General features: G+C 37.8%; 1 protein-coding gene across 1 annotated transcript in view; it reads right to left on the bottom strand.

Annotated features, from left to right (window-relative positions):
* Window positions 1–9,008: 9,008 nt before the first annotated feature.
* LOC129764999 (leucine-rich repeat neuronal protein 2) overlaps window positions 9,009–18,873 on the bottom strand; it is a 48,193-nt gene continuing 38,328 nt past the window's right edge. The window contains exon 4 of the mRNA XM_055764738.1: window positions 9,009–9,455. Within this exon, the coding sequence (XP_055620713.1) occupies window positions 9,182–9,455 (274 nt within the window). The 3' untranslated portion in view covers window positions 9,009–9,181. The remainder of the gene's footprint in view (window positions 9,456–18,873) is intronic.

Below are 18,873 nucleotides of genomic sequence, written 5' to 3'. Positions count from 1 at the left end.
CATACAAATGAGAAAATCAACTCTTCCAAATGAACAAATTAAATATTTGGATTTGTCAAGAAAATACATCTAAATTCAGCCCCCGAGTCGCCTTTATTTGTGAGGTTATTTTGACGTAGGATTACGTCTTTCGGGAACATATTGGGGTACAAATTGAAAATCGAAAATCGAGCACATCGTGAAAATTGTCCAATTTCAAACGCTTATTACTCAGTCATTTCAGAATGGATTGATGAAATTTTTGCGTCAATCGATTTCGGCACTCCATAACAATTTTTTATATTGAATAAATTAATATATGTCATGAAACTAACTATCGAACAATTGAAAAATCTCAACCCCTATTCTAACGGAAATATCCACTTCTAATTGGTCGAAATTGACGACACATGCGGTTCCCTAACAGAGACATCAAAACCAAGCCGCCTGGGGCGAATCGGCATTGTAAATACATGATGATGATGATGATGATGTTGGATTAAAGAGGCTTTAAACTTTTCAGTTCATTCGATTCTAATAAATACATGAAAGTAGGGGGAGCTTTTGTTCCTACCGAAATGTGTTCCCTAACAGAGACATCAAAACCAAGATTCCCGAGGGAAATCGGCATTGTAAATATATGCAAGTCGGGGGCATTTTTGTATTGCAAGTAGGGTGAGTGATTCGATTATTTCTAGAAAATAAAATTTGAATTTGGAACTTCAATGTTCGTCAAATTTTATATCAATAACCGATCGTGTATTGTGAAAAATTTAGCACAAGTGTAATTGTGAAATTGTATATGGTAGCAGTTGTGTTAAAAATTAATTGATATATGAAACGATTTATTCCAATTTTCATAAATAAATCCAAGGTGTGTTCCCACTCGAGAACGGGTCGTTCGGTTTAAGCTGTCTGTTTTGTTGTGTTCATTTTCACCCAAGGAAAGTTCATGCGGCGAGAAAAAATTGGGAAAGTGAAGAAATATTCGACAAAGTGATTTCCCATATGTTCTACATATAGCATCATATAGCTAGGGTCACAGAGGGCGGTTTTCATCATATCTCATTCCACGACTGTTTACCATACTTCTGTCATCATCACTCGGTAAACTCTGGTGGAGTGAATAAACAATACCAAACTACCAAACAAAATTGCCCTTCTCAGGGCCACCAAATCATTATCAAAGAGTTTAACGATGTAATTCTTCAAACATATAAAAAATCAACAGATTGTCTAACGGAATCCTACGTCAACTATGCGGTCGTGTCTCGAACACAACCCTCCCGTGATTTTTCTAATTTTTGTTTGTTACATTAAAAACGAGCCCTCCGAAACTGAAATTGATCACTCGAACTCCGAATTTTTGATTCGGGTCCTCTTCCAAGAACAAGGAAATAATAATCAAATGCTACTACCTCTGCTACTTTTTGTTTTTAAGAAGCTTTAAATTTTGCAGTTCATTCGCCTCTAAACAATCAGATCAAATGTTATTCCCTGGCCGAATAGTAACTCTGTACAAATTCCTTTCAACTTCTGATTGTTCACAGCGTTCACAGATTCCTCCATGTATTGATATTGATGCCAAGATGGCTCGAGCTCATCAAAATGCTGTTTTTCCACCTATAAGAATTCGTGAAGATCAAAAGTATAAGTTTTCAAGTGACAGATGTCTTCAGGGATATACTTCGCGTTGGCAGTTGGCAGAGATAAACGGCATTCTCATATTATTAGTCAAAACGCGATTGTAAATAGCCCTTTCACAGACGAATATCGAGTTTATATTCCGGCTCATATTGCAAATTTCATAGAGGATGCGGGAAATTCACTCCATCAATCGAGGGTTAAGAAATGATATATTTTTCTGCTGGACCTTTGCAGAGCATTCTTCCAAGGGACAACACTTCCTAATTATGTGTTCATTGATAAACTTCGACTTTCAGTTCGGTTATGTACTCCAAGTATAACAAACAGTTAAGTCACGCAAGAACCGTTCTGTTGCATGTGTCAAATGTTTGATCTCTAGCTAGCTATACAAATGATTCCAAAGTGACTCCTTCTCTTCTTCATTGATTCCGATGCCTAATTCATTGAATAAGTTGGATAAATCTTCTATTTTAACCACAAACTTACCAAATGATTCATGTTTAAAACTAAAATGTATTTGCTATATCTGAGATACGACTCTGTGCAGGTATTGTGTTGAACAAGTATGATTTTAACATTATTCGTTTCGACCGTGCTGATTCCTTTGGGAGAGTTCTCACGGGCAAAAAAAATGTTATCCATTTTGCAGGATTCGTCTTTCTTCAGTTACATGATTTTTTTTGCATTGGATTTATGTGTGCACATATCAAGAGCACAAATTTCTGCGCATTGCGCCTGTTCCGCCATAAAACATACTAAACTTATTAACCTACAATATTGAGTGTCACCCGTGATGAATCGATTGGACCGATAAGAGCCCCCGCAGACTGCGGACTTTTTATCGGCTAATGGGGTATTTGGGTTTGCCTGCTAGTGTAAAAACCGACCCAACTGAATTGGTGTAATGTTCGCGTATGCATACCTCTCCGTACTGACTGAGAAACCGACCAAATCGATCATCAACCAACGAATGTCTTCAGGGATTGACGCGAATTGGGTAACCTTCCAACCCTTTGACATGTTGAAACCTCTCCTATTCGACAGTTATCCGGTACTGCATGCCGATCGGTGTTACCTCGACTTTATAGCTATTTTGAAACCGGGTAAACCTGCATCTGATTATAATTCTTATAGTCCAATTGCAATGTTCTATTGCACGTGCATTTGTTACTAGAGACAACGATTATCTTTCGCTGAGAAAACTGATTACAATTTAATGATATTTCACGACCACTCCTAATGTGCCCAAACATGAGTTTTCCCATGATCCCCAGATCAGTTTTACGGATTAGCTACATATGTCTTCCTTAAGGCTCAAAAAGAGAACTACAAATCGCTACCGACCCCGTTGCAGACTGGGCAGATGAAATAGGCTTATCGAAGTTGATATTGGGAAAAATCTCAACTCCTCTTCAGTGGTAGCAATAGGAAAAAAAATATATAAGCCACCTAACATTACCCTCAATCGAACCACGGCAGAAGAACGAAATCTTTCAAAACTTTGGTTTACATTGACCTTTACCGAAATAAACAGCTTTATGCGCTATTCAGACTATGTGAAAAGTACTTCGGATAAACGCTTCCGAGTAATCAAAGCGAATGTGGTTAGCTCCCATTCAAGCACTGCTTGACGGTCTGTGTGGTGACTGAGATTGTGCGTTGGTTTAGCCGCGAAGGTCGTGAAGATGTCCCATTGGTACTGAACGAGAAAACCAATTACATTGAACTCATTGAACAACTTACATAGAATCAATACTAGACTATGCAACCAATTTATCTCTGAAAAAATCCTTCCTTACTCAAATGTTAACTGCGGGGTAAAACTGCCCTATCACGAAGTTAACGTACGCTGTCGATTAATTTATAGCTAAGCGAAATGACCGTGAATCTAATAATTCTACTTGGTCGAACTTTCGAGCTTGAGCGATTGAAAATATAGAAACGGGCAACTCTTCGAAAACAATTCAAACTCCATACTGCCTCCACGAGAGTGTGTTAATCCAATGTCATCGCATTCGGTGCGATGAATTGCTACCTGCATTGTTTATTTTTTCTTCTTTTTTGGGTTCGTTTATGATAGAGCGTATGATTAGAGCACGCTCTATGTCTATGCAATGAATCACGCTCTAAAACGTGATCCTTGCGGCGACAATGACGAATGGTGAAGTGGAAGCAGTCATCATCGCGAATATCAGTAGTCTTATTCGCACACAATTCAGGACTATAAGCACGTAGCAACGTTCCTTCCTCGGCCTTCTCAAATGGTCCATCCGAGTCAAATGAAAAGCAAAAAAAGAGATGGTTTTTCGTCTTTGGTCCTACAATACTGCTTGTCTGCCTTAGCAACGCCTACGTTTTCAATCCCTCCCTGATATCTGGTGAGTTCCCAGCCTGCTGTAAGGAATCCTACGTCTTCCGGATTCACAAGAAGGACCATCGAGCAAACAATAGCTAATCATTCTAGAAAAACTGTTCCATAATTAGGCCTATAGCAGCTCGGTGGACTAGCATGGTTTCATGGCCAAACGATCAACGAGTACCAATTTAGCACAGTTCACTCACTTCGTTCATCATACGTGAAGTTGGACTAGGCCTTCAATTTGATGCTATCATACAGATCAATCTGCAGCAGTTGACAGAATGTATAACGGTGTTGCCTGTCGTAGGTGTTCATAACGATCCCATTTGCTAGCCAAATGTCTGGCAAAAAGGAAGAGTTTGACGTGACATCTGACGTTCCTCAAAGCAACCATCTTGTGCCATTCTTGTGTCTTCTGTACATGAATGACGTCAACAACGTTAGTTTTCTACAGACACAAGCGGACGCTTTCGCCGAGGTTGCCAACAAACTAAACTCTTTTCTTCATGCACGCGACTCTCGCTCCACTTTCATTCGTTCCTCAGACTGAAGCGAAGTTTTCGTACTCATTGGAACTAATGAGAATGAGTAGTGCTTCCTCCAACAGTGGTTTAGTGGTAAACGTGACTGCTATGCATACCTATGTCAGTTTTAATACCATTTTTTTGAAGACGATCCTGGACAATCCACTTTAAAGAAATGAAACGGAAGAGACTTTCAAATGAAAACGGCGAACGTCCTTTCGCATGCGAGATGAAACTTTTTGACGATGAATGTAACCCAAAGAAAACTACAACAGAAATGAACGAAGCGAACGAATCGATGTTCCTGTTCAACTAATGCGTAGAAAATATACCGATTTCATTCTACCCCAAATAGTGAAAACGTGTCTGGCAAAAGTGAAAGGAACAAGTAAAATATTAGTTTCATTTTTAGTTTTGAAAATGCAAAAAGCTCTGGTCCTAGGATAGGGATGATACTGCGTAATGATTCGTAATGATTTTACTAGACTGGAAAATCGCTGCGTAAATGAGTGTGTAAATGGCAGTAAAATCTCTTTGTGGTTTTACAAGTAGTCCAAAAAAATTAAACTATGGGGTAGGTTGTATATGCGACCGCAAGGTTGACGTAGGATTACCGTTGGCGCGTAATAATCATTTGTTTTTAATTCCATCTGAATCAATTCTCAATGTCTGTATGAATAGATATTTTGAAAGATAAAGTGTGTTTATGCAAACGTCAGTGCAACGTAAGCGCCGACTTGTTTCTATGATTCTTAGACAGTGATATCCGACCGTACATTATTTGTATATTATTGTTTTTATTTGGTTCCTGGTTCGTGGTTCAACCGGCAAAAGCGGGAGTTATTCGTACGCTAAGATTATTACAACAAAAATTGTGATACACTCTGATAAGAAGTTCATTCAAAGTTTCCAATAACTCAGATTATTCCAATCGCTGTCATTTGACGTTCATTCCTGTTATGTTTGTCCTCTGAGGATTCAGCACGTACCGGAAAAATAACATTTCAACTGCTTTCTGGCGTGCTGTCGACAGATATTTGCGTTTGTGTAACCCTACAGGAGCGTTTCCCTAAAACGATACTGACAGTGTTTCACCACCAGTTTGTAGTTTAATTGGATTAATTGGATCCTATTTATCTTAAAGACTTCAAGTGGAGTCAATGTCTTGGTTAACACCGGAAGCTTTTCCACCAGGACACCAGCAAAAATACCCCATTGAGAATTTTTTTGGGGATGCTTTACGAACAGAAGAGCACAAAGATTTTTTCAGAAAGATAATCTTCCTTGAGTGAAGTTCTGGTTCGACCAAAAAGGTTAATAAACAAAGCCCGAGTCACGAAAACGTTTGTTCCTTTGATCGGAGAAATATTTGACAGAAATAGAAAAAGTACAAGGAAACCTTTTTATCTAGCAAAATGCACTTGAAAAAATGCTTCATTCGCGTTGACGGCGGAATGGTGTCGACATCTGGATACGACATTAGTTTGTATGAGGCCAGCTATTCTCTATCAGATTAGTCGACCCTAAGGCAGTTTCAAATTGCTAAAAAATATGAAATTTTTTTCTCGACGTTATTCAACTAGTAGAAGTACGTTGTTCTGACCCTAATTTAATCTATTTTCTATGAATTTTCAGATATTCTCACCAAAACTTACCATTATAATATAAAATTATCTCTAGACACGATTTTTGTATGATATTTTTTCACTACTTGCAAGCAAAAAATAATTTTCGTTCATAATTTTAATTTTAAAAGTTTATTCATTTTTTCTGCAAACCCATATTGTCATGCCTACTCCCCCATTCCGTAATACGAAGCTCAATGCCGTCAACGCGGATTGAGTCCACTTGATCCAGGTTTGCATGAGTACTGGTGTCGAATGGTATGGCCGCCGCTAGCAGAAATTAAAGTTTCTTATCCTTATCTTCTTTTTTGGTGTCTGGTTCGTAAGATGAGTTTTTGAAGAGGTTTTAAACTATGCTGTGCATCCGCCTTCAAGATTGGGTTGGGTGTGGGGGAAGTTTATAATTTTCATCATTTGTTCGGTATTGTAGAGAAGCAGAACATGTTCCATTTAAATTGCTGCCATTTACTAACTCAATTACGCGGTCACCCCGCTCCCAGGAAAAAAAAAGAATCAATTCGAAGAGAAGTGTGAATAACCAAATTACAACTCTTCACGATGTTCACAACCCACGAAATGAATGAAACATGACCACAAACAATAAAACAATCAAACTAGAAGCAGCACCAATAAAAACCCCATAACAGAAAAAACACATTGAAGTCCCCGGAAGAAGAAGAATAAAAAACCCAATACTAAATTATTAATAACGAAAACGAAACGAATCAACTACAACTACATTTCTTGAGGTACAAATTGAAGTCTGATTTATATAAAGTTCCTCCCCCAAAAATTAGGAATACGCCCGATTAAAATTAAAACCGAAACAAAACAAAACGGAAATCATCTTCGGTGAGTGTGTGCGTGAGCGCGAGTGATGTATGCGAGCGAGAGAGCGTAAGAGGGACGAATGAAACACACACTCACACAGAGATGACCCAGCAGCAGTTAGTTGGCCTCATGCAACAAACACAAGAGAGAGAAAGAGAAGATAAAGAAGAAGAAAAAGGACGGAAACAAACCTGCAATACAAAGTAAAAATAGAAACGTTATTTTTTAGCAAATAATTCGTTGATTTATAAGATAAGTTTTTTTTGTTTTTAGAAAATAATACGTCAGTGAACTCTCCCCTCCAAAAACCAGAAACCAGTAAACACACACACACATACCGACACAGCTAAATTTTCATCCGCGCTGCATCCCGTCGTCGTCGTCATATTAGCAGATAGCATAAAATAGATGTTTTTAAAAGCCTATACACACACACAAACACCCACAATCACAAGAAGAATGCAAGTAGATTTTTTAAATTATTGAAAAACCGAGATATAAAAAAACGTACCAATTTTAATTTGTTATTTATTTTGCCCTCCGTGTTTTCGCTCCGTTTGTTTTATTTACAAAACAAGTGGAAGTGGAGTTTAGAGGATAGTAATCCACAATAGCAGTAGCAGTAGGGGGAGATGAGAAACGAACGGAAACTAACTAAACTAATAGATTTTATTTATTTATTCAAGCAGCAAGCGCGCAGCGCCGAGAGAGCGCGCGCGTTTGGAAGGAGGAAGAAAATTAGAGAGCGGTAATCATTAGGGAAACGGAAGAATCATTTAATATACGAATTAGGGCGCAGGTTAAGAAAAGAGGGAGAGACCAGAGAGGGAGAAGAAGAAAAACCAAATTGTACATAGTAAACTAATTTATTTTTATTGATATCTAGTATTAGTTGCATCTTTTTTAGAAGTTGAAACCGAAATCAAATATGAGCTGAAGTTGAAGAGAGAGAAGAAGAAGGGAGGAAGGGCAGTTTGTATCAACCAATCGGATTGCAGAGCACCTCGATCGTCTCTCTGAGAGAGATGACGGAGCTAGTTATTATTAAAGTGGCTGGATGGTGGTTAACCTAAGATTTTGGTTACGTTAGGCTCACACGTTCTGAACATAAAAAAAAAGAAAAACAAACGACACCCTCAAACACTAACAACAAAAAGAAAAGAGAAAAAACGCAACCCCATACTCAGAACAATCGGAAACAATTTACTGTAGTTAGATCAAAATGTATCAAATGAAAAGGGAAGAAAACATGCAAATCTGAGTGTAAATGTGAAAAGAGAAGATTTGACGAGAAAGAAGTAGAAGAAGAATATGCAAAGAGGAGAAGAGTAAGGCAAATTTTTAGTGAAGCGTTATTTTATTTGAATGTTTAACATTTGTGACGATGGTATCGAAAACTGGAGGAGAGTAAAAACAAAACAAAAAAAACATAGACAAAAAAGCGGTAGCAAGCAAAAAGTGAATCGAATGTTTGTAAATAGCGAGCGAAGGAAAGAGGAAAAAACCAAACACACACACACACACATACACATCTACAATTTAGTATCGACGAGAGTGTCCACAACACCAAAGCGGGAATCACGCACTCTCCGCCGTAATCGTAGTCTAGTGAAATGTAGTATAGAATATGTAAAAATACGAAAGTAAAAATTTGTTTTTTTTTGTCTTCTGTTCGGTAGGATAGATAAAGGGACTTTCTTTTTTTTTTGTTTTTGCAAGAGAATTATATGAGAAGGAAATTGAGGTACCATTTTTTATTAGCATAAGGTAAGAGACAAACACTAGACGCATGATACGAGGAAACCTTTTACACACAAACACAAACACACACACATACAGTAACAGACACAGAACTCAAACAATAAAAAAAAACACGCAACCAACCACACCCATTGTAACAATAGGATTGGTAAAACGCTATTTATACAAGAAGAAACAAGTTTTCCATAACAAGAGAAATAAGCAAAAAAGAAGATGACAAATTATCTTGTCGAAACTAATAAAATACTAGGAAGTAATATTGAAAAAAAAGAAACAACAACAAACACTAGCCAAGCAACTTGGTATTGAATTCTTAGTAATTCTAGAGAAATGCTCCCTGTTACATATAATGTGATAATCTTAACATATTTCTTTAACACATCAGCCGGGCTGCCTTAAAAAACGGAGGTAACTATTCGAAGGGAAACAAAAGTTGTTATGTGCGTCGTAATGCACTAGAAATCATCATTGACAGTGGTGGCCCGGCTATAGAAAGCCCGCGTGTAGTCTGCTGGTCCTCGGCGAACCAGTCCGAAGCAGCCTCGTTTGTAGATTAGGATGAGGGCCGCAGTGAGTGGGATTCCGGTGAGGATGCCTACGAGCAGCCCGACTAGGAGTGCGCCATCGTTCTGGGGATTGTTGCCGAATTTGTCCTGGCAGCGCATCTGGGCGTGTTTGTGTTCCAGCTCGACCAGCGACGAACCGGCCATTTGCTTGGGGGAGGCGCAGCTGTGAGGAGGAAAAAAAGTTTGTTTAAAGTCTTGAGTTTTAATTAATTTGTGCATGTTTTGGCAATTCAATCTCTAAATCAGCGTTGTTCATGCGGCCTGCAGCCTGATTTGGAACAAAAAATCATCTGAGCCTAAATAGGAATATAGTTGAAATTTCAATTGATTTAAAATAACTTTGTGATCAATTCTTGTTAATCATGTGTATCCAAGCTTATCATTTTCTGTTTTCTTTTCCGTTTTTTCCGTGCTAATATTACTTTCTGACAATTGTTCTCGTTAGTACTCAAAGGACTTTTTCACGATTTTGGTTCTCTTTTGCTCACACTCGAATAAATTCGTGCAAGTAACGGCAGTAAAGCCGGGTTCAGACGGTGCGAGTAAGCATACGATTCGGTCTAGTCAGTTACTGCAGTGCAGCTACTCACACCGTGTGAACACATCATGCCAGCTAGTGTCATATGTGTTCCGGCGTGCGAGCTAGTTCAAAGTTTTTTGAATTTACTTGCACTCGCATCCCGCAAAACGCCAAAAACCGAATTTAGCGTTCGAATCAGGGATGCCAAATGTAAAGAAATGTCTCTATTTTTAAGATATTTGAAAATATGCGAAGATATTTATAGACTTGAGAATTATTGAAAAAACAAATAAAACCCTCATAGTTTCTAAACGAAATCGTTGTTATTTCGTTTTGCACGCTTTCTTTTTGAGATAGTTTTCTTGAGAATCTCTAATACAGAATCATTATCAGGCACAATTTTCATTCAAAATTCACTCACAACTTGCAAAAAAGTATTGTTCTAAGAAACAGAATACATATTTAATGTAAAAAAGTACATTTTCATTCATTATTTTAATTTTTGACGCGTATTTATTCCACCTGCAAATCTACTATCATTTTCATTTCACAAATAGGTACACGAAGCTGCTGGCAAGGCGAAATAAATAAAATTTAAAAAAATCTTTTAGACTGCCATTTATAGCATCACACACTTCCGGAATTACATTACCATAGCTATGGATGCTTTCGATATTCTTAAAAATATCGACAACAATCTGAACGATATTCCAGAAGAAAGGTACATCAATGTCATTTCTAATTTCACTCTTACAGGTACAGCATCCCGAGATGAGAAATGTAAGGTGGGAAGATTTTCAAATCTGTGACGTCACAGATTTTGTTTATGCGTGTTACTTTTCTTATAACAGTCCACTACATAGGAAAAGTATTGATATGAAAAGTAAAAATAATCAGATGAAATGAACGAACTAGTTTTTTTCATTTAAACAATGCTTTTATTTATTTGTTTATCCCTTTTGCCTATTTTAGGCTTATTAGCATTTGAGCTGTAACAGAGCCGAATTTTAATCGCGTACATGTCACATGTTTGTCATATCTATAATTAGCACATTACACAGTTGCCATTTTTCGGCGTTAGAGTATTCCCTTCTATACCATTGCATATGGTACACATTTACATAGTAGCCATTTAGGCATAAGAGTTTTCCTTCTGTTCTTCCATTATCCAGTTAGACCGGACAGCGGAGACAGTTGATTGATCATTGATGAGTTATTTATAGAACAGCAACTCGAGGTGTCTTGCAGATCAGAGCAGTTGTATGGATGAATCGATCTTATTTCGACCGTGGATCGATCTCCACCGCTGATGATTGTTGCGTGGACGTAGTTATTCTGTAACAACACAAAGATGGCCAATGGGGGCCTTGAGTTTTGAGCTCACGATCGATCGCTTACTAAGCGAACGCGCAACCAATGTAGCTACGGAGACACCCAACTGTTTATTTTTAGATGATAAATGTAATGCGAAAAATATTTTTTGGAAATACGTTGTTATTTTCTATATGTCCTTTTTCGACGTTATTCGTTGATTCATTCAATTCTGTATTATTTGAGTAACTGAACTGACTGTTATGCCTTGTATGTGAACTTCCTATTTTCCTGGCTACTAATACAATCAAAGTTTAACACAACCAAAACCCGTGAATCTTCCCACCTTCTATTCTTCATCTCGACAGCGTCCCTCATGAGTGTATCTTGGCGTTGTATTTGTGGAGCAATTAAATCCAACAGTTTTTCCATTTGTTCAGGTGTTATTCTCAACACTGCTTTGTAATCTCGGGGATCCTCATCGTAGAGTTCCTTCAATATTGTATTTGTTGCTCCTTTTCTTTGCATCCAATTCCTGGGCCGGATACTTTTTTCTTTCTGTTTTTTCGGATAGTAATTTCAGTTCAAAGAAATTCAGCACAAAGTATGTTTTTTTAAACACGATCAGCTTGTGTTTCGCTATAAAATTGTGTAATGATACATTCAACTGAAAATCTAAGATGAAAACTTCCCTTAGAGGCGAATGAACTGCAAAGTTTAAAGCCTCTTAAAAACAAAGAAAGAAGAAAGAAAACTTCCATTAAAGAAGTAGATTTCGGATCAATCATTTGACAAATTCGGACCTGATTGCTGTTCTGACTATTTGATGGACATTTGAAAAATCGCCTGGCATCCCTGGTAAACCCGTGCCGCAGTATCTAGTTTCTCGCCAGCAGCTCACACCGTGTGAACGGACAAGGCGAGTCAACCAATTGTCAAGCGAGTCCATCGGGTCAGTAGCTGCTCATTGACAAGTCAGCTACTAGCAACGTATAAATGGGTCTTAAAACCGGGTTGATACGTTGTCAGTTACTCGGTTGCGAGTAAACGTCAAACGATCCACAGCATTACGAACGTACCCATACCATGAAATTTGACATTTGATCTGTATGCTGCACTAGTAAAAAAGAAAAGTGGCTGATGAAGGACTTGTATTCCAGGAAAATTGTCTGAAATATACTTTTTACGTGCATAAATCAGAAATTGGTTTATTTGATTTGTGATGAAGCTAGGAGTTAGGAGCGAAAATTGTTGGTTTGAATGTTTGAAAGATCGAGTTTCCGACTCTGTATTTTATTCAGTGGTGATAGAATAGAGAAGAATTTCGTAGTTACCGAGGAATTGGATGACTTTTTCCTATGAACGTAGGATTCGAGGATGCCTTAAAGGATATCGTCCAAATCATCAATCAACTCGCACGCATTGGATCAACCTGAGTTCTAAGCTTCTTTTCTTCTTTTTTCTTTCACTCGGAAACAAACGCAAGTTCAAACAACAAATGGTAAATTTTCATTTCACCAATTTTCTGACATTGAGAATTCCCCAAGTGTCGACAACTAGGAAAAATGTCCAGTCGTTTAATGCTGATTTTTCTCGCAGATTTTGGCACTTTAAAGCATATGAAAGAATTCTCCAGTTTTCTCCACCCCATTCAGTTTCGATTATGTACATGCCGCTGAAACCATGCAGATATAACTCATTGAAACGCAGTGTGATTTAGAGCTGCGTGACAAATTTGAAAACCTTGATGTTTTGGATTTCTTCTCCAAATTTGTTTCAGAAGCACGATTTTCAGAACTAATAAGACATGCTCATTCTATTACTTATTTGTTTGAATCCACAAATATTTGTGAGCAATGGTTTCAGTTATGAAAGAATTGAAATCAAAGTCAAGAAAAAAGCACTGACAATCATTTGGAGAACACGCTTCGCAACCCTATCTCTCACATTCAAACTGATTAAATAAAACGACCCAAGAAAAGTACTTCGAGTGTGTATGTGTATTCATGTATTTTCTATAGAGAAACAAACAAAAAATATTGCAGAAACTTTTTGATGATTGAAAGAACTCTGAAGGAAAATACGGATGATTTAATTCGCATGTGTTCTACAATTACATACTGACAAGCGTTGTTAGTCCATTTGAAATGGAAAAGCTTACACGAGAATTGTATCTGAAAATAATCTGATATTATAATGACGATTTTTGGTAGAAGTACTGAGATTTTATAGTAAATAATTGTAAGGGATTGTATCTAGGACACGACCGCATGTTTTCGACGTAGAGCGACGCAATTACATGTAATCCACTTGTTCACCACTTTGAATATTATTTTAGAATGCATCGAAACTTTTGTAATAGATTATGTTCTTCGTTACAAATAAATTTGATGAACGTCCTTTTACGTTTGATATGATGCCTAGGACTACCAAAATATGTGAACGGAAGAGTTGTCAAACGATCATTGTATTTTACTTGTCCCTCTGAAATTATTGCAAATCTCATGTTTACGTAGTTCTCGATCCGCGAAAGTTCGTTCACCTCTAGTATCCGAAATGACGATTTTCTCAGGCTTCTCTGTTGATGATGATGATGATGATGGCCCACCTCATACCCCTACAAAGGTTTGAGCAGGACGATTTATCTTATAGATAATAATTAAGTTTAAAAATATCAAGAGACCAGTATTATAAAAAAAAACCAAGCGAACTGGATCTGTTGCAGGCATAAATATCTATTAATAGAACAGTAAAAATGGGCACAAACTGCGAAAAAACAAACAATGTTCCTATCCATATTGACATTGACATAGTCATAGTCTCAACTTCAGGCCCAATGTTTTTTCTAAGGCATGTCAAGAAAATTTCCAACCCGGGAAGATCCTTGACTGATTGGGAATTGAACCCAATATCTAAAAGTTTCTACTTAGAACATAAAAGAGATCTGCTACAATCAGAAATAATCGATATAACCATCTGATGAAAGATAGTTTACGACAATTCCGAATGAGCTATCCCAATTCCAGTTTCCACTCCAGACCCTATATAAAAATTTCATTATGTGTCAGTTTTCTGCCAGTGTTCATTATTAACATTCGTCCAGGCCCACCAAACGCGCGCGAGGCTCAAACTTTCGTAGACAACGCTAATTTTTTTTGTTTTTTTTTTTATAATAATCTACAATTTTAACAAATTTAACAATACAAATTTAACAACAAAAAAACATCATCATCATCAGTACGAACATGGCAGTTTGAGATACCTGTAAATATTTTTTCTAATTTCAATTGATATTAAACATAAATAAATCATTTGACAAAAAAAATACGAAAACCTGTTTACAAAACAGATTTTACGTGGGAAATACATATTCTCTTAAACTCTGCCATTGTTGCCGCACGTTTTATTTCTCTGGGCATCGAATTGAAAAAATGTATTCCTTTGTATAACAACGAGTTCTGCGAGCTACTGAATATAAAGTAAGGTGTTCTTGCAACATCCGCGTTTCTAGTATTGTATCTATGAACATCACTTCCTCTTTCAATTCGATCACACAAATATCGAGGCAGCATACCGTTTAAAATTTTAAAGATGAACACCATTGTCAAATAGTAAATTCTTTGCTTCACAGATAGCCACTGTAGCGCGTCCAACATCAAATTAGAGGAAGTGTATCTACTACATCTTAAAATCAAACGCATTATTGTATTTTGTAAACGCTGCAATCTCGTTAATTGTGTATTGTTTGCAAGGAATAGAATCGACGAGCAAATGTGTATGTGCGGTGAGATCAATGATTTATACAATTTAATTTTACTGTTCACCGTCAGTTCTTTTTTCAAACGACACAAAACGCCGTATTTCTTGGCAATCTTCTTGATGACATTATTAATGTGAGACTTGAAAGTTAAATTGTCATCAATGATAACTCCTAGGTATTTGATTTCATTCACGCGTTCCAATGTCTCACCATCTATTTCAAAATTTACGTCAATACTGGAGTTTGCTGAAGAAATTAGCATGTATTTTGTTTTGCCAACATTCAATTTCAATTGTTGGAATTTAAGCCACTGAGCCAGAGAGCAAATCTTCGTTCATGTGTCCCTCGGTTTCTTTTATATTCTTAGCTGCGATGAACAGGACAGTATCATCCGCGAACAAATTAATATCACAATATCGTAAAACCCGTCGCAGATCATTTATATATGAAATAAACAAAATGGGCCCTAAGACACTTCCCTGCGGCACCCCGAGTGAGTTGCCGATGGGACCGGAACATGAATCATTAAAACGAGTCTTTTGAGTTCTGTCGCACAAATAGCTTTCGAACCATTTGTGCGTCATTCCTACAATTCCATTGCGCTCCAATGTTTGTAACAATAAGGGCATAGAAATTGTTTCAAAAGCGCGTTTAAGATCCAGAAATACCGCAAATATAGTCTCTTTCGCTTCGATATTCTCGTTCCATTTTGCTAACACCAGGTTCAGAGCGGTTTCACAAGAGTGTCCCTCTCGATATCCCGACTGTTCCGGTATTAGCAAATTGTTGTTATCTACAAAATGCATCAGCTGGACTTTCACAACAAGTTCTAGTATTTTTTCTAATGTGTGCAACATGTTAATAGGGCGGTACTCTTCGGCTTTATCCGTCCCATTAACTTTGGGGATCGGAATCACAAGGGATTCCTTCCAAACCGTTGGCATGTGCCCAGTTCGTAGAGATTCATTTATTAGGTCCAGTAGATCGTGTCCAATGACATGGAAGCAATCTTGTATCACTTTTGCGTTGACATTATCGATACCAGCCGATTTTTGCAATGAAAAACAAATATCTCTTAACTCAGCAAAAATGATGGGTGAAAAACAATCTAGTCTACAATTGAAATTAATCGGCTGTATTATTTCGTCAGGTTCGCTGACCAAGTCAATACTTTGGTTGATCAGCACAACACTATTGACGAAATAACTGTTGAATTTATCGGCAATAGTTTGGTCTGACTGTTCTTCTGACCCTTCGAAAACTATGGATCGCGGTACACTATTTTTAGAATTTAATAACTTTTTCAATAATTTCCATAGTTCTTTGCTGTTATTTTGATGTTCATAGATTTTCCTCTGTATATATTCACTTCTAGTCCTTTTCAAGACCTGTGAATATATATTCCGCGCGAAGGTGTACCTATTCCAATCATTTTCTAAATTAGTCTTTATAAACTTTTTGTACTTTTTATCTCTTTTGCGTTTGAGACGCAGCAGATCAAAAGAGTACCAGCTGTTCGAATTGTTTAATTCAATATATTTTTCAACCACTAATTTATTGGTACACTCTCTCAGAATATCGGTCAGAACAGCTGCTTTATCATTCAGATGTCCCGTCATTGCTTCAAAATCCAGGCTTGTCGAAACAAGCTGAGACATGGCTTCTTTGGAATATCTATTCCAGTTTTTAATTTTTATTTTTATTTCTATTTAAGGGAAACATATTCCGTTATTCACAACGACAAGTGATTAAACAAGTACTCAACACCAAAAAATACCCCCGACTTGCATGTATTTGCAAAGTGGATTCCCCCAGGCACATTAATTTAGAAGTCCGTGTTAGGGAAACACAGCTCGGTGGGAACAAAATGCCCCTGGCTTGCATGTATATTTGCAAAGCGGATTTCCATAGATACATCGATTTGGAAGTCTGTGTTGGGGAAACCGTAAATCGGGCCAATCAAAACTTGGCAGTTAGAGCGTTTAGATAACGCTTGACATTTTACAGTTATTCAATTGTTCATCTCATGAAAAATCGCGTTTTATCAATTGTGATAGACGCGTAGAAATATTTCCTATCAATTGACGCAAACATCTTTCCGATCTGTTAAGAAATGTTCGAGTTACAAGCATTCGAAATACTGGTAGGGTTAACACACAAATTAGCAGAATAAATATATCGGAAAAAGGAAACTCTTCTAGTTTTCATGAATTGCAACCGTTTGAAGATTAGTGAATTGTAATGTATAGCATATCAAACAAATCTTAGAGAATTTCCGATTCGATTGGTATGCAAATCATAAGAATTCGTTCACATTGAAAACAGTTATTAATGTTAACTTTATTTCATAAAAACGTAACCTGTTTTCTGATATAGCACCCTTCCTGAAAGACGTAGTTCTACGTCAAAAGGTGAAAAACGAACTTTTTTTTGCTTGGAGGTAAAGGGGTCACTCATACATATTCAGTTAAATGGGATAGATTTATGCGTTTTTTCGTCCGAATTTGTTCAAATCATATTTGATATAGAAGATACATGGTTGAAATAAGCTTGGCCTATTCACCTAGAGTCTCAATTTAAATTTTCTTATGCATAAAGGGTGTGTCACATCAAATTGCATCACGGAAAAAACGCTGTAGAAATTTAATTTTTAGGAATTATATCTTCAGCTTTCGCTTATAATCAGATAAGAGTGTATAGATCACGTTGGCCATGCTTCACTGTCAATTTTTCGTAAATTTGGAAAAATGTCGTCGAACGAAAAAGAGCGTCGTGAATTAATCCTGTGCACTCAATTCGTGAATCCGGAGTTGTCACATCGGGACATCGGTAAGATGCTGGGAATCGTCCAATCCACGGTCAGCAGAGTACTAAAACGATACTTCGAGAACCTAACCATCGACCGGAAGGTGAAGAACGGCAAAAATGGATGCTCCGTCAGTGAAAAAGATCACAAGCGCGTAGTTAAGCAGTTTAGACGTGATCCGAGAAGTTCGGTCCGGGATGTCGCCAATAAGCTGAATTTGTCAAGTTCATTCGTCCAGCGGACCAAGCAGCGGGAGGGCCTGCGTACATACAAGGTTCAGAAGGCTCCTAACCGCGACGAAAGGCAAAACATGGTGGGGAAGACGCGAGCCCGGAAGCTGTACACCGAAATGCTGACGAAGCCGCATTGCCTGGTAATGGACGACGAAACCTACGTCAAAGCGGACTTTCGTCAGCTACCGGGCCTGTTGTTCTTCTCCGCAGAGGACGAATTCAGCGTTCCGGAGGAGATTCGCAAGCAGAAACTATCCAAGTTTGCCAAAAAGTACATGGTGTGGCAAGCGATCTGCTCTTGCGGAAAGCGGAGCGCCCCCTTCGTGATGACCGGCACGGTAAACGGGCAGGTTTACCTTAAGGAGTGCCTACAGAAGCGCTTACTACCACTATTGAAGCAGCACGAGGGCCCGACCATCTTCTGGCCGGATCTCGCTTCGTGCCACTATTCAAAGGACGTGTTGGAGTGGTACGAAGCCAACGGGGTAACCTTCGTGCCAAAGGAAATGAACCCGCCCAACACGCCGGAGCTTATAGAGAAATATTGGGCGATTATGAAGCAGGCCCTCCGGAAGAACCCAAAAGTTGTCAAATCGGAGGCGGACTTCAAGAGAAAATGGATTTCTGTTCAAAAAAAACTACAACCTGACGTTGTACAGAACCTTATGGACGGGGTAAAGAGGAAGGTGCGAGCATACGGGCTTGGGCTCGAAGTATGAATAAAAAGAAAATGCCAAAAGTTGTTTAATAGTTTTTATTTTACTGTCTAAAATTTTCAAAAGGATCGGTCTACTGGGCGAATTTCTACAGCGTTTTTTCCGTGATGCAATTTGATGTGACACACCCTTTACAAAAACGTAGTAAGAAACACATAACGTTTCGCATAATGAGGCTTGGTTTAGTTGGAGTGGCATATTTATCCAGGAACATTGTAAGTCGTTATTAACCTAT

Source organism: Toxorhynchites rutilus, chromosome 2 (assembly GCF_029784135.1).
Source record: "Toxorhynchites rutilus septentrionalis strain SRP chromosome 2, ASM2978413v1, whole genome shotgun sequence".
NCBI classification, from domain to species: domain Eukaryota; kingdom Metazoa; phylum Arthropoda; class Insecta; order Diptera; family Culicidae; genus Toxorhynchites; species Toxorhynchites rutilus.
This window is presented reverse-complemented; position numbering and strand designations above follow the sequence as displayed.